Genomic DNA, 17,503 nt, shown 5'->3' on the forward strand with positions numbered 1-17,503 from the left:
GAAATAGTTTATGGAAACTGTGAGTGTATCAGGAATCCAATTATCATATCCTCAGAGGACTGAGAGGTGGTCAACCTTTTAATAGCCTCATGTCACGCTTGATCAGGAACACATTTATGCACACTCCAGTTCAAAGAATTGTATCAAAGTACAGTTCTGCACCACACATTGACTTTCAGAAACCACAAAACCTCATAACATGTGTTGTCTTTCACATCTTTAGAGATTGGCTTACAATGTCTTTAAACATTCAATTAAAAAGCTTTGTGCATCATTTGCATGGTCTTTAGGCTTCAAGGTATTTAATAAGACAATTATTAGTCATAAGCTAACAAATCTATAGTTCAAATTCATAATAATAGGTCTAATAAGAAATGTAAACATATGGGAATATTTTAATCTGTCATGGACCTGTTATTGTGTTTCTTCTGCATTGTCTGTTGATTTGCTGCAAATAAACAAGGGATTTCCAGACTTAACAAACATGAAAAAGAATACCTAAACGCTGTCGAACCAATGATTTGTTTGGTGTTTTGGAGACCCCTAGTGGCCAGTTACTAATAAAGCCATTGGTTGGCACCTTTCTGCTGAATAAAATGACTTGACAGTGATAGGTTTATGCTACAGGAAGGAGAGAAGTTTGAATTAATTAACAAAATGAATGAATTAAAATAATGACTTTTTATTGAATCATACACAATGCAGCCTTAAATCTGGGCATTAGTAAAAAAAACAGAAATTTGGTTCAATGTTGTTCATGACTGAAAATGGTCAGGAACAGACAGATACACATTTTGTTAAAACACAATTTTTTTATAACTTCATTTACATCACTAGTATTAGTTAATACTGCAATTGTGTCTCTCTGAATAAGAAACTTAATTTTACAGTTAGGTAACAACCGATAAAACAATTAAAAAATGTCAATGTACTGTATAAAGTCAAAAATTATATAAATTATATATATATATATAAATGTGTTTCGTTAGTCCATTTTGTGCAGTGTATTCAACTTTTAAAAAAAGGATGTGAAATGTTTTGATACTCTTTAAAACTGTTGAAAATGTTAATTTAAATCAATGGCTGATCCGTGGATTACAGGTGTAAAATATGTTTTAATTGTAATACTTGGTTATTTATTAACCGTATTTTGTATGTTTGACATAAGTAAAGTTTAAATCATCTTTAAAATTTCATGAACTATGGGTACAAAAACATCTGCCATTACTTAGGCGAAAATGCACCTAAACAAACACATTCACACAATGTAAAACATCATACAAAAATCTCACATGTATACAATCACTCCTTGGCACAATGACACTGGAATGTTACAGTACAGATTGGAATGATATGAGATGCGATATCTTTTGATCAGGCCAGACTTCACCTCACCCTATGTAAAGTCATGTAGGCCTACCTACAGTTTTGTTTTTAGTGTGTTTAAAGACTAACCTCGCAAATGCTGTGTACACATTACACTAGTGATTCTATATACTGAAACAATGTATTAAAAGGACACTTGATGCGCACTATTGGGTGGGAGCAGACCGGCTTTTCTTTTCCTGCCAGTCTTTCTCTCTCAGACTCAATTCTGCCTCTGTGAATGACGCAGGTCCCCAATTTGTGATTTTCTGTGGGAATTTAGGGCCTAAAGACGCACGTACAAAAACACCAAATTAATATCAGTCTAAAAGATTATTTTAAGAATGGATGTTGTTTTATGGTGTAGAAATTCTTCAGGAAAGCATGAAACGACAATGATCGAAAAAAAGGATTGAAAAGACCACATATGGTCACCTGGCTGAATGAGTCGTATGAGCCCTTCATGTTGGGTCAACTTGTCCTTCCAGGTCTTTGTATTATTGGCTGCATCTTCAAGTTTCTTTATCACCTCCTGTTGAGGTAAACAAAGAAAGGAGTTTACCACAAAAATGTGGCTGCATTACACAATTCTCTCACTGGGTGGCAGTCTACACAGACTCATTAAACACTATCCTGCAGCTTGTATCCGTCTCTTACCTCATATTGCTCCAGTGCACCATGTCTGTCTGATTCAAGCTGCTGCAACTGCTCCATGGCGGCCTGCAGCGCGCTTTCTTTTGCCAACCTTTCTCGTTCCAGCTCCTGCTTCTCCGCTTGTGTCTGAGAAAGGGTCTGCTGTTGATACAGGTGTATCTGCTCCAGCTCTGCACGCTTAGTTACCTCCTCTTCCAACAGCCTGCAGCACACAGATGAACATTTGTCACTTTCTTTTTTCCTTTTTTCGTACCTTGCATTAAACAAGGTAAAGAGAGAAAAATAATGCTGTGTGAGGGAGTGGAAATGATGTTGGCTGGCTCAATTCTGTAATGTCATAGGTATTTCTGTTTATGGGATGTTGAGATAACGCTGCTATGAAGTAAAGTGCAAATAAAAAATGAGAACATGTTAAGTAACTTTTAAGTTAGAACATTTTTATGGTGTATAAACCAACATTTAACCTAAAACTGAGTGTATTAAGTCAGCATTTTATACTTTAAAAGGTGCCAAACTGTAAGCCACATGGGAAATAAATGACCTGAAGGAATTCCACACTGGTTATCAGTCCCAATCAGTGTGTCATTGCCTTTTTGGGTAACGATTTTTGGGTAAAGCGATGAGTTGGCGATAGGTCAGCACAAACACAGGAAGAGAGCTGGGTTTATGTGGTGTGAGACAGGGAACAGGAACTGCAGACTTCAACTAAATATCTGACATCCCTGTGTGTTTGTGACATTACTAACACTTCCCACATGAAAAGGAAACAGATAGCAATATGTGGAATGTCTTGATTCTAGGTGTAACATGACATAATCTATTCTGAAGGTTTCCTCATGCCCGTCACGTGATTTGTTAATTTCCCACTTCTGAGCGGATCAGAACACAACTAAGTTCATAGATGTCAATCATTCTGCATCATGGTTGGAAGAGAAAGACATTTTATGTAATCTGTATAAAATGGATGTGGCCACTGTATTACAGACAATGTTTTTTGCACTTTGTGCTATATCCCTGATAACTCTGTGAATCTCTATTCCAGCCTCCCAGGTGCATGTTTTTGTTCTGTTTGAAAATAAGTTTTTGTGCATTGATGTACATAAAAAATCAGTGTTGATTCACAATGGTGATCTTATGTTTTAAAATTGAGCTGTGAAGTCTAATTTCAAAGGTAATGTCCGTTTGACATCATTTAACTTCAAAGATTAATATCGCTGCTGTCCTTCTGAAACCTTGTATCTCCATATGTTGTGAATTCGTTTTTTTGAATCAGTATTATTATTAGTCTCCCTTTCGGTTTGTGATCTTGATAGAAAGGGCTTAAGTTACAGATTGCAGTCTTAAAGGCGCAGTTTGTAAAATTCGCAGCTAGAGGGCGCAAAGTCACAGCAGAAATGTTCAAAACAACAATGCATGAAGGAGCATGGAATGATGGGAACTGTCCTCTTCAACTCCAACACTATTAATCAATCAGATGTGAATGAGAAATCAAGTTAATGGATGATTTAAAGTGACAACTTTTCTATAAATTTTGCTTTTGATACCTTATTTTATTTCAATGTAGATGCATAATTCATAGGTCATTCATTCATACAGGTAATTCATGAAATTAATTTAGTACTATTGAGATATTGCCAGTACTCAACTGAACAAAATATGTGACACTGGCCTAATGGTTATAGGAAATATTACCGCAAAAAAGTTACATACTGCACGTAAAGTACAATATAAATGAATATGTGTTAGTGTACCTGGCTTGAAGTTTTCTGACGGTTTCCTCATCCTGTCTGGCTTGTCTTTCCTCTTCAAGGGCTTCTTCTAGGCTGTTGTACATGGTTTCTAGTTCACGCACACGTTGTAGGTATTGCTCTAACTCGCTTGACTTTTGCGCCACCTGTTCTTCCATTTGCTGGCGAACCTGTAACACGATCACACAAATTAAAGGAAAGTGACTGGGCCCTAGAATTCAATTCAAACCATGCAACCACAAACTATAGCACAATTGACATGAAAAAAATGGATAAGCAGCAAAAGAAACTGATCACAAAAAAATGAATTATATTGTTGAGATGGTGTCACTACACACTCACTAAACATTAATAACTCTGTGTGTACAAACATGTCGACTTGTGAATGGGAATGTGGCAAAAACTTTGTGTGAGAACTATTTTCTGCACATAACTGTTACCGAATGCGTCCCGTTATGCGTAGTACAGAAGAAAGCGGAACTTGTTTTGAAGCGTACTTCCTGTACCGTTACCATTATGTAGATTTAGAAGTCATCTAGATGGCCATGTAACCCAACAGCTAAAATATCCACCCAGCCCTAATCTAAAGCAAACAAGTACCATTTTCTCTTTCTCCATTTCTACACTGTATAGATCCTGCAGCTCGTTCTGGGTCTGCAGACGTCTGCGCTCTTCTTCTGTGGCGTTGGCTGCAGCCTCCTCCAGTTTCTGTCCAACACAAAGTGGATTTGAAAACATTAAATTAATAATTAAAGTTAAACAGTGTTATGTTTTTCAAAGAAGGCGTCATGTGACTTTTGCACACTAGTGCCACCATGATTCAAGTGGTCAATATGGAATGGGATCAGTAAACTGTGTCAAACCCACAAGCATCGGAGGCATCCAGCCAATCAGGGCCTCTTCTCACACTCAACGCAAATAAACCACAGACTCATCCATCACACTGTTTGCAAAAAAGTCACAGCTTGTCTTCCTTCTCTTGTTTTTGATACCACAATAAGAAACAGTCCTGTTGTAAACTGTCACAATACAAATGTGAATTTATACTCCTATTGCTCTTTAAGTGAAGCATAAACGAACCATATTCTCTATTAACACAGCTGACAACATTCTCACCCCTTAATAACTTCTATTTGCTTGTGGTCAGATGACGGCCCCTGTAAATTGCAAGGCCAACATTGCAGGTCAGTGTGAGATCCCAGGTGGCTAAGCTGAGTGACAGGGTAGGTATTGTTTCAGCATGGACTCCTCGAGGTTTAGAATGACCCTCACTAGCTCGCTCTCCAGGCACCTATTGTCCCACTCTGTATTAGAGGACTGGGGGGAGAGGCACTGAAACATCAATGGAGGACTGTTCTCCATTCAGACAACAGTTCAGACACTATCGCTTTAGACAATGGGAACTTGTGAACACTATAAATCAAATTATTATTCTCAGTTAGCGCTGTCTGTACTGTATCGGATTGGTTATTCGGTTTGTTTAACAGAATGTTGTTGTGTGTGCATGTGGGTTATTTACTGATTACCAGATGACAGGGTTTGGCGTTTAATATGGCATATAATGAAAAATCGATCATTATTTTCAGGCCTCTTTTTGTTTCAAACCTGTATGACTTTCTTTTATAACTTAAAACACAAAAGATATTTTGAAAAATGTTGGTAACAGAAAACCGTAAGTCCCCATTGACTTGCACTGGTTTTGTGTCCATACCTTGGTGTCAATAAGTCACTAACGTTTTTTGGTTAACAACATTTTTCTAAATATCTTCTTTTTCATTCTGGAGAAGAATGAAAATCATAGAGGTTTAAAATGACAACAGGGTAGGTAAATGATCACAGAATTTTCATTTTGAAGTTAAACTATTCCTTTAAATACTACAGAAATACACTAGAGAATGTATTTCCTCTGTTAAAGAAGTCTTTCTTAAAATTCCACTTGCTCAACATTTATTATTTGTTAGGTAAGCCATTGTGTTACATCTGAAACAGTAATGCTTATTTTACAGATTGAAATCCACTGACTGATCATAAAACTCAGTCATCTTAAATCTGACTAAACCCTAATTTAACAATATTGAAACAGTCAACCGGAAAAGATTATCAGGATAACGAGAAATGTGAGAAAGAGAGGTTAAGAGGGGTTACACAAGATGCCAACAGTCCTCAAAACACCCAACCCCCTACATCAGAACCTGCAATACCTCTTTACCCATTCCAGGGTGTGAACAACACACTTCAGCTAATCTGATTTCAACATTCTGTACTGGCCATTTGAATAAAGCCACTTTCTTCAAAGGTCATGAATAAAGGGGGGAGGGTGGTACTTGGAAGCAAAGCTGGTAGTTTCAGTGAAACCTAAATTAATGTATCATAGACCTTACAAGGAACCTCCATGGATTCCTGGAGAAACTTATTCATGAATGGTGTGTGGCAACCGGTTCTGGTTTCACTTATGTTAATCTCTGTGCATGTTTGTAGCTTTTGAAGTTTGATGTTGGTTAAACACATTTCATTACATACCTGATAAATGAATAATACAATGCCCGCCACTATTATTGCCACCCTTGCTAAATATGATCAAAGAAGGCTCTAAAAATAAATCTTAATTGTTTCCCCTTTCAATCTTTTTTTATTTAAAAAAAATCGACAATATTCCAACATTTCATAAAATTAGAACAATTTGAAGTTGGGGGAATATAACATTATGAAAAAAAAACTCTTATAGACGCTGGTCACAATTTTTGGCATCCTTAGAAATTCTTCGGGAGCAAAATATCTCCCAAGTCTATTCCCATTGATATTTACATTTTCTTAGCACATCAAGGTGACTAGAAACATGATGTTGTCCAGTAATGACTTCTTGTTGCACAGGAGAATAAATATTAGTTACACAAAGCCCAACCCCCTTAATAATTTATCACAGTGGATAAAACAAAGAATATGGTTATGATGTGCAATATAGTTCTGTTGAGTGACTCAAAATGGTTTTAAGGAAATAGTAAAAAAAAAAAAACTTCGAATTTCCAACTTCAGGGCAATGATCAAGAAGTTTAAATGGACTGGAGATGTTGAAAATCTGGACCTCCATCACCACAAGGTGTTTGGGACAGTGTTCAAAAAACAAATCTTCTGCTCTCATGCAAAAACAAACTCCACCATATTAATCTGGCATACTGGAACTTCAAACAAGACTGGGTTCTATGGCCATATGAGTTTTTCTGGAAACAATTAAACGAGATAGGTTTGGTGAACACCGAGATGAAAAAATACCCCATGTCCACAGTTAAATGCCATAAAATACCAGAGTTCCTGGACGTCTTGTTCAGATACATGGCATCATGTTTTGTATCAAATACCAACAAATAAAAAATTCAAACCTGACTAGAAATATTATAATGGTTCGTGGTTAGATGAATGCAAAATCAAGATCCGGCCATCCCAGTTCCCAGATCTGAACACTATAGAAAATGAGTGGGATAAACTTAAGATAGGAGAGCACCAATTTTGAAGGATTTTAAGAGATTCTGTATGAAGGAAGAGACTCAGATGATTTACCATATATTATCAAACCTCGTCAGACATAAAAGAAAAGACTTCGAATTCAAAGTTCTGAATACAAGGGTGCCAATAATTGTGACCACGTTGTATTATAGAAAAACATTTTTTATAAAAAGAAAAAAATTCCCCACTTCAAATTGTTTTACTTAAATGAAATGTTGGAGTATTGTAGATTATTGAATAAAAGATCACAAGGGGAAACCATGCAAAAAAAAATTACAGCCATCTTTGCTCGTTTTTTTTCTAAGGGTGCCAATAATAGTGGAGGGCACTGTATATTAAGACATATAAGTGATAGAACTGGATTCTTTCAGTAAATAAAAGGACAGATAAAGACATTTGTTTATCTGAGTGTGAAACACAGTGGGAGTGGAACATCACAGACCTTTCTCAAGGCCTCCAGCTCTCTCTGTTTGTTCTCATTGGCTGTCTGCAGCTCTCTCATTCTCAGTTCAAGCTCTTCCTGCTCGACCTGTTGCTTCTCCCGCATCTCTCTCCGTTTCAGCCGTGACTCGTGGTGTGGAGCTGGACGGCTGACCCTCAGCAGCGTGATACATGTCTGAATAGCTGAATGGGATAAAAATGATAAACTTCTATAAAAATAGGTTTGGGTTAATAACATAACAAAAATTAGTAGCAGTTAAACATTTGGACACATCTACTCATTATGTATTGTCACAGTTTTAGAGTAAAAGTCAATTATGAAAGGATTTAACCTATTTAAAAATAATTTACTCACCTTCGAGTTGTTGCAAGTTTGTATACATTTCTTAGTCCTGTTGAACACAGAGAAAGATTTTTGGAAGGATGCTTGTAACCAAACAGTTCTTGGATCCCATTGACTACCATAGTAGAAAAAAACACTTTATTATTTTTTATTCTGTTAAATACAAAAGAAGATATTTTGAAGAATGTATGAAAGTAAACAATTATGGCTCACTTTTGTCAACCGTTTTAATTTTTATTTCTATGGTACTCAATGGGGTCCAAGAACTGTTTGGTTACAGGCATTGATCCAAATATATTTCTCTGTGTTCAACCAAACAAATAAATGTATACAGGTTTGGAAGAGAGTGAGTAAATTATAACAGAATTTTCATTTCTGTGTGAACTATTCCTTTAACTTATATTTTTATATTTTTTAGCTTCTTTTCCTTCTCTATCCAGTACAACTTATTTATTAAAAAATCTTTTCAACCTTTTTGTGGTATTATTTAAACTTTTTTGTAAGAAATTCACATTAAAACAATATATACTGAAGCATTATATCATAAACCTTTAGGTCTAAAGGTCTGAAAGCTCACGACAACCAACATTCATTCAAGTGTATTCCTATGGTTGTGTTTTTTGGCAGTTAGAAACTGCATCAGAATGAATAATGTGAATTAGTCACAACCCACCTTGAATCCACTCCTGTTTTTTCTTCTTATCTGAGGCGCTGATCTCAAAGCTTTTGTCCAAGCACTTGACGTAGAAAAGGCACTTTTTCCCTTCCTTATCTGGTAAAGACTGCAGAAGAATGTGTGAGGTCATCAGAAAAGAAAACATGTAACAAGACTTTTAATAATGATACTACTAATGAAACCAATAATGATCTTACCTCTACACAACAGTTTCCATCTAGCAGAATATCGCCCTTTTTCTCTGTAAGATCTTCGCTAGCATAATATGAAATTCGGTTGGGCTTCAAGAGGAACCATCGTTCTGTCCAGTTCTTCCTTTTGTGACCCTTCTTCATCATGTAGCCCTGTAACAGGTGACAGGAACACATGTTGACTCATACATTCAGAAAGCACCGCTGATGGCCCCAGCAAACAGAAGCAGTTCTCAAATGATCTATGAGTCATTCTGTGTCAGACATACACAAGCAGTTTAAAATCTTTGGATACTCCATGCTGACTCAAGTTTTTTTTTGTTTTAAAGGAGTAAGCTGCATGAGCCTGTTTGGGTTAAATGCACATTTCACAACATGAGAGTATTGCATCCTATCCATGTATTGGTTTCCTACGACTAGTTAATCTGTATATCTGTTCCTGTCTTTGTTTACACAGCTGGCCTTGGCACCAATCTCTCTTTCTCTCATTCACAGTCAAAGCAGAAAACCACAGCAATGCCAGTGTGTTTTACTTATTCTGCTGTCGGATCCCAAAAATCCACAGATACATGGAAGAGTAGGTTATATCACTGGTGACACATCTGTACGTCATTGAATTCCAAGGTTATATTGCATATAAAAGCCAAACTGAATCCATTGTTAATACGATATTAACATTCCAGGTTTGAACATACCGTGGCTGAGCATGAAGACTGATATCGTAACAGGTTTGGCAACACTGAGACACTACTTATGTCACACTTGATTTTTATCATTCATTCAAGGACGAGTATAAACACAGTACACAGTATTATTATTTCAGAGTCTTACTACTTTTACCTGTTTGAGCATATCCAGAATAAGTTCCTGGAAAACTTCAGTGATGCCCATGGAGAGGGTCTGGCGGTCCATGCCTTTACTAAAGTGACCCTTTCCCACCAGTTCGATCATTTCCCACACGCTCAGACACTGCTGTCTGGTGATCAGCTGCATCTTATATTCTTCAAACTTTTCCTCAATCCAGCTGCCACCCATTGCTTCTGTAAGCTTACGAAGAAAGTATTCTATCTAAAGGAGAGGACATTAACATTAATATGTCACACTCATATGTCATAAGCACGTGTTGTAAAGAGGGGGGAAAAAACATGTTGTTCATGAGAATACCATAAAAGAATACCACAGTTTAAAAGCAGATCCTAGTTTTATCAACACAGAGCAATCTGGGAACTTCCCTTTAAGATACCGATCACGTACAGAACCAAAAATAATGACAGGCCTTTGGGTGTTAAATAGAAGTTTCAAAAAAAGAAAAATATTTATTATTTACCATGTCAAAGGAAATTAGAAATAGGAAATGAAACATCAAAAACATTTGAGGAAGGTTATTGCCTTTTATTATACAGAAAAATATTGTTGTATGTTAAAGGTACAGTTTGTAAGAATTTTCCAGTAAAATATCCAAAAACCACTAGGCCAATGTTTTTCAGCTGAGTACTTACAATCTCTCAAATGTTTTTAACTGCTATTAAATCCTGAGAAAACCGCCATTCTAAACGGTGAACCGAGGCAGTTTAGTCGCCCGTCAATGGCGTCATATCCGCTTCACCCTTTGTTACCGCTTTTACTGACGTAGCAACAGCGTGACACTGTCGTAGACAGATGCGGAAGTAGTTTGTACCGTTGGTCGGTATAGCATTATTGCAAATGATGTGGGTACGTTCAAAATAACTTTTACTATGATTGATTTGAACACTTAAAACAGCGCTGTGTTATCCCACCATTGAATTGGACAATAACTGTAACATCCATGACTAACATTTTAGTTTTAAACCTTACATTACTCCGGTCTAATTCATTATAATGAAATAAAATGGTTTCATCAAACGCAACATTTATAAAACTTTATAACTTTACCTCTTCCGCTAACATGATTTCTCGTTCCCGTCTAATTGATGTATCAGAGGTACCATCAGCGGTGGAGTTGAAGACAACATATCCCCTTATTCCACGCTTCTACACAGCGTCATCATGCTACATGATTGTTGTTTTGATCGTGCGCCCTCTAGCGGCGATTTTTACAAACTGTACCTTTAAATATTTACATTTATGCATTTGGCAGACGCTTTACATTGATGCTTTAAGCGACTTACATTGCATTATCCTATACATTTATATTTAGGCATATGCAATCACCTGGGATCGAACCCACAACCTTGCGATGTTAACGCAATGCTCATACCAATGAGCTACAGGAAAGCTGTGAATAATGTATATCTATTGGTTCAATAACAATTTTGTCAATTTCTATAATGAATCAACAAAATCTGACTTCCAGTATCTCTGGAGCTACAAACGCTATCCAAAAAACATACGTGACTGAACTGCTCACTGTAACTTTCAGAAATGTCCAACTAGCTGCTAGGTGTCTTAGTTTGTGCAAGAAGCTTCAGAATTAGCATAGTGTAACATGCTACAGCCTTGACCCTTTCATGCATATAGGCTATACAGTGAACAGCGTACAAGGACTCTTCCAATCTTTCTCTGTGTTCATCAAACAAAGAAATGTTTAAAGATTTAGAAAAACCACTCGAGGTGAGTAAATGATGACATATTCATTATTTGGTTATACTGTCCCTTTAAGTGAACATCTTATAATTTATTTGAAAATATTGTGTTACAAGTCAAATCTTGTTTTACAATCCCTCAGAGCAATAAAAGACACTAGAACTAGAGCTGTTAACGTTAACGCGTTAACCCATGCAATCATTTTTTTCAGATTAAGGCATTTGAAATATTTCACGTAACGCAGCATCCGTTTGTTGTGTCATCCTTTGTCTAAATTACATTATATAATCACGCTCTTATTTATGTACAGGCTTTTAATCCACATATGCACGTTTTTAAACAGTTTGTTTTTGTTCAGCTTCTAGCTGTTGGACGCAGCAAAACGCGTTTTCTGGTGTACACAGTCACAGGCTAAAGGCTTCGTCTGTAAATCTCTGTCAGACAGGGCAACAGTATTAAGTTCTCTTTCGTGCTTAAATGAATAAAACCAAATAAGACTATGGCAGAAAGCCCGTTTTGTTTAGCATCTTCGTAAGCACAGACTTCAACGTATTAAATAAAATCTTAAATGAATGCAAAGAGTTGTTAAGATTGGAAAGACGTCGAATCTGCGTAGATCGGCAGCTCTTAAATGGGCTGCATTCTTAAACCTGCTGCTGTGAATCCTGTCACTAATGTTTATAAAATACCAAAAGAAATTCAATGTGTTTTGTAGCTTTAATGAGAATTCTTCTGTATTTAATTTACAATTTAGCATTAAAGACTATTTGTTTTTGAGAACATCTATTCAATTTGTGTATATTTACTACTCGTTAGACATGATAGCTCTCAGTTTTACTTTCGAATGGCTTTAATTAATGTTAAAATAAACTAAAAGTGATCAATATAATAGAGACATCAGTGACACAGTACTAATATCAGAATGTTGGCTTTCATTCATAAAATGGAGCTGTTAAAGAAAATTTTTAGATGTTTTAATCATTTGAAGATTAAATGTGAAATTATTAGATTGCAAATTATATTTTAAAACATTAACATTTATCACAGAAAAATGTGTGATAATCAAAAAAAAAAAATGTAATCGATTGACAGCACTAAAACACACAAACAAAAATCCTGACCTAGCTTTTCACAAATGTATGCATGAGCTGGAGACAAAATTCTTCCCACCTCTTCCGTGACCATGACCAAAGGATATTTTTCTTCAGAGAGGAAGTTAAAAATGCACCAGATCTTGAATGCATCATCATCTGAGATAAGCAGGTGGTTTCTGTTGAGGTTTTTTCTGGCACAGAGAGTCCAGCACATCTTGTTAAAGTCCATTCGGTCAAAATTGTCCTGCACCTGCAAGAAAAATGTCACCGTCATCAATAAATAATACTAGAAGAAAGATCACTGAAACAACAGAATCTGGATTACAGAACACAGCATTCCAAATGTTGTTTACAAGAGCAGAAAAGGCCGAAACCTATTCAAGGCACACACAAAACTACAAATAAGGCATTTTTCCCGCAGTACTCAACTAGAGTTCCCATGGATACCTTTAGGAGCATTCTGGGCACAATTTAGCATCCATTGCTCATCGGACTAGTACTAAACATTCTGATGGGAAACTGCAAAGCTGAAGGCAAACCTAATCTGTAAAACATTAACCAATCCTGGTTAAATACGATGACTAAGTAAGCACATTTCAGTTAGCTATTTATAAGGAACATTTTAAATGATAAAGCACTGAAGGTTTGTCGGTCTGCCGTAAACAAAGGAAGATCCAAATACGTACAAAGGCAAATCACTCCCTAAACAAAACTCTATTTGTTCTCTGCCATTTATTGCAGTAATTGCTTTATATGAACACATTGACCTTATATAATAAATGCGGTTGTTAGCAAATTATCGAACGCTATTAAGATTCACACGTTACAAACTCATTAAAACCAAACCACAAGAAACTGAGCAGCACAGCCCTCTGTCTGAATGTTTGAAACAAAATGACAACTCCCATGCAACTGTAATTCAGCGACGCAAGCATGTAAAAGAGTCTCGACCACAGTGGTGTAAGCATGTTTGTTTTGAAACGGCAGTTTCACAAGTATGTGTGGCAGATAGTATCTCTCACTCATGCCCTCTCATCGTGCCCAGGCTTTCTCCTGGAGACTCACAATAGGGGCCTTGTGGAGACCTGAGTGACCAGTAGAGCCTCTGTTCTACACCAGATGAAGCTGTTCATTTGTGTTCAATGGTGCTCGGGCTCCGTCACATTCATAAATAGACTTTATAACGCCTCTGAATAACTGCTTTATAGTTCCTGTGACTGCGAGGACGCTAAAGGCTTGTGTTATAGGGTAGGAAAGATTTGGCAAGAGCTAGCTAGACTGTGTTGATTCTGACTGCTTGTTTATACTGCAATCAGTTGTTTGTGTGATATTGTGTATTATGTTTTATATTCCAAATTCACAGGCTGCATTAAGATGTATTTACACATTTGCATACATATCAGATAAATGTTTCAAATATAAAGTTATGAAAATTGAATAAATCAAGTTGAGTGAAAATCACTTATGCATAGTGGTCGAATTGTAAAAACATTATAAGGGGGATGGTGTGGTCAAACATTTGAAGATTTACAGACGATTTGCATTATAAAACTTTTATTAAAGTTATTAAAATTTAATTATAAGTAGGATGGTAGGTGGATATAGAGAGGGGAGGCTTTTTTTTTTTAAACAAGGGGGGTGCCATTCCCTCGGACCCTGAGCCCTGTTTATGTGTGAAATTGAATTATAACATATTATCTATCATGACAACAAAGTTTTAAACTTTTTTAGTTCTGCATTTTATTTACATACAACAAATGCTGCATCAGTTTTGCATTTGACATTATGGGTTGAGTTCGGTCAAAACAGCATAATCTATAATGGATATTATGCAGTATTACACAGAATTCTAAGCAAGTATAGCTTGATCTCTGCTATGTAAATATGCCTTCAATAAAGAATTTGTTTACATGGTAAAATATATTTTATTATGTATAAAGGTTTGGCTAATTTCACAATATTCCACTTATTAAACAACCATTAAAAAATGGTCAGATAATGTTTTTGAGTTTAAATTATTTTATTGTGTAAGAAAAGTAGACCACAGAGTGATACGAGAGATGTGTTTATAGCACAGCTATGTAGGAGAATAGTTGCCTCCGACAATAGTCAATCATCTTATGCAGTTTAGTAGTCAGATTGTGACCAATCAAAATCAAGTATTCAATATATATATATATATATATAATACATATAATATAAAGATATACCATAGCATTGCAGCAAAAACTAATTATGAGGGTAAATCCAGACATTTTTATAAAGGGGCATACATGTTGTTGTTCCAAATCAATAAATACAGAGAAAGGTATTTGGAAGAATGCTTGTTAGTACCAAACAGTACTTAGCCACCACTGACTACCATGGTAGAAGAAATTCCATTAGTAGTCAAAAGTGAACCAGAATAGTTTGCTTACCCACATTCTTCAAAATATCTTCTCTTAAAAGAAATGTATAAAGCCATTTTTCCTATTATGGTAGTCAATGGTGGCCAAGAACTGTTTGGTTATTAGCATTTGTCCGAACATCTTTCTCTGTGTATTAGAACAAAGAAATGTACACAGATTAAAAACAAAATGAGGGTGAGTAAATGAATAGAGAATTTCATTTTCGAGTGAACTGTTCCTTTAAGATTACCCTATGATTACTAGGCCTATATGTTATTCGAACACGAATAAACTGAAGCTGCTAAACAGTCTGCAACATCAGTGTAGAGCATAACCACAACACATGTTTGGAAGAAGTGGGTCACACAGCACAAGCCAGTTTTGATACTGTCACTCTATTTTTGGTGTTGTGCTTTGTTCCTCATTTTACATACTTTAGAACAATGCATTCCTGGAATCAAAATAACTGAGAGGGTGAGCAAGATTTAGGCGCATAATGTACACCCCAGAATCACACCATATAATCTGTCTTTCATTCATTCATTCTTAGAAGCTCAAATTTATGAGACACAGAGTGGCTGGATGTGACTTGCTAATTCACAAGCACAAGCACACAATAAAGACAATTTATTAATTGAGTTTTGTCAGGACAGTGCAATAAAGTCTGTTGTTTCCAGACTGCCTCCGACAATACTCGTTAAATATGGGTGTGTGCATAGTTTTTCCACACCCATACTGACGTACCCAAGTAAACCACTGGAACTTGTTTTCTCCTGCTGACCAGAAGTTAAAAAACTTGGCTGGGAGTCAGAATCGAGTGTAGGGAAAGGGGAAAGGCGGGTCTCTTCGCAGGGTGGAGTGCATGTTCGGTCACTCACACAACCATACAAATGTGGACTGCATGTTCGGTCAGTCACACAACCATACAAACGTACAAAATGTGATGTAGTGGGTAGTAATGTAAATCTTTTTTTAAAAAGTATTAGGCAATGCTCAGGCACATGTTAAGTAGGCTAAAGGTATAGAATAGAATATGTCTTTCCATTTTAGTAATGTTAAGTATCACAGAGTAAAAATGCCAGCAATTCAAGCTACAATTTATATATTTTTCCAAAACACCACCAATAGTTGCAGTGGTTTGTGGTACATTACGAAACCCGTTTCTTCCCTCCTCGATTTCCTTTTGCACAAGAAAATGAGAAATCACAAAGAAAGCATTCTTCTTTGCTTTCAACATCGCTTGTCTTTAAAAACGGAACACTCGCGAATTCACATGCTTACGCTTTTCGTACCTTTATCTTACACGAATCTTAGATAAATGCTTCAGTTCAAATACAAAATAATGACTGCAATGACCTTTAAATATTTAAAGAATGAACTGCTAAAAACAACGTTCGGCATTTCAAATGAATGGCTTTCTCACAATATAAAACCACAGTCTCAAACAATGGTGTGTAGACTTTATGAAGAAGTATGGAATTGATAAACACAGCATCATACAAAGACCAAATAAAGGTCTACCTGTAGGAAATCTGAATTTCTCCCAATATCATTGTTAACACAGCGCTGACCCACAACCCTGTGCCATATGAAAGCCATGTTTGGACAAAGATGCTCACCTTATCCAGAATGAATCTGTTCAGGTAGGGCATGTATCCCTGATTGGAAACCGGACCTTCATCATCATCTCTAAAGTGTTCCTCTAGTGCTACAGGATCATGAGGGATCTTCATCACTGTGCAGAGGTTATGGGAAAGTACCTAAAATATACCAAAAGAAGATAGTGAAGGACAGTATTAAATCAAAGCTTGCACGTTATGGCGAAAGTCATTTTAGATGTATGTTCTAAAGATAACATCTAGACGTTCCCATCTTATCTGTCGTGTGTGTTTAACTCAAGTTGCTTTCTTGGTTTTGTTTTGGTGCTTTGACGCAACGCAAATTATAAAAAGTGCGTCAAAAATATATTTGAATGAAAGTTTTTCTCACCTGTTCTTTGTCATTAATTATCAATTTTGTAGGAAGAAACCTTGGCACACAATGGATAAATATCTCCACTGGATTAATGTATAGAGAGGTCTTTAACAAAGTCAACGTTAGGGAACCTTTTGAACCCTTCGGGAAATCATTTAATAGCCTACTAAGAAAGCTTAAAACAAAGAGAGTAAATATTTTGCAGGTTGCAGTTACATAACAAATAACTCGCCCGTAACACACAACTCAAAAAAGTAAGGTCACTTAAGGGATGAGACTTGTAATTTCCTCGTCTTAACATTACAACCAAATTCAGTCCTGATTTATTGAAACGACTCGCTCATCCCCGTGCGCACATTTATAAGAAAACGTTAATTTAACAGCAAGAACAAACCTTTAACTGTGACTTAGACACTTTCCCACTTTTATCCACATCCAATGCTGTAAAAGCATGCCAAATTGCCTTAAGGAGTTCGTCTCTGAGTCCCATATTTACAGCTAGCGGATTGCCGACTGTCGACGCGCTTGATGTGCACTATTTTCTCATGAAGTTTTACAATAGAA

At 36.3% G+C, this 17,503-nt stretch overlaps 1 protein-coding gene across 2 annotated transcripts; it reads right to left on the minus strand.

The window, feature by feature from the left end:
* Nucleotides 1–662: 662 nt before the first annotated feature.
* On the minus strand, nucleotides 663–17,491 carry swap70b (switching B cell complex subunit SWAP70b). 2 transcript variants are annotated; one of them, XM_056766092.1, is made up of 12 exons: nucleotides 17,334–17,491; nucleotides 16,585–16,725; nucleotides 12,655–12,828; nucleotides 9,760–9,987; nucleotides 8,926–9,072; nucleotides 8,726–8,834; nucleotides 7,711–7,892; nucleotides 4,368–4,475; nucleotides 3,771–3,937; nucleotides 2,023–2,221; nucleotides 1,801–1,897; nucleotides 663–1,651 (listed from the first exon to the last, which is right to left on the minus strand). In XM_056766092.1, exons 1-12 carry the CDS (start codon nucleotides 17,427–17,429, stop codon nucleotides 1,533–1,535), a joined length of 1,767 nt encoding a protein of 588 aa, XP_056622070.1. In that variant the 5' UTR covers nucleotides 17,430–17,491; the 3' UTR covers nucleotides 663–1,532. The 2 variants fall into 2 exon arrangements, with proteins under 2 accessions (XP_056622070.1, XP_056622071.1); XM_056766093.1 differs by lacking the exons at nucleotides 16,585–16,725; nucleotides 17,334–17,491 and adding an exon at nucleotides 13,026–13,110.
* Nucleotides 17,492–17,503: the final 12 nt, after the last annotated feature.

This window comes from Triplophysa dalaica, chromosome 14 (assembly GCF_015846415.1).
Source record: "Triplophysa dalaica isolate WHDGS20190420 chromosome 14, ASM1584641v1, whole genome shotgun sequence".
Classification (NCBI taxonomy): Eukaryota; Metazoa; Chordata; class Actinopteri; order Cypriniformes; family Nemacheilidae; genus Triplophysa; species Triplophysa dalaica.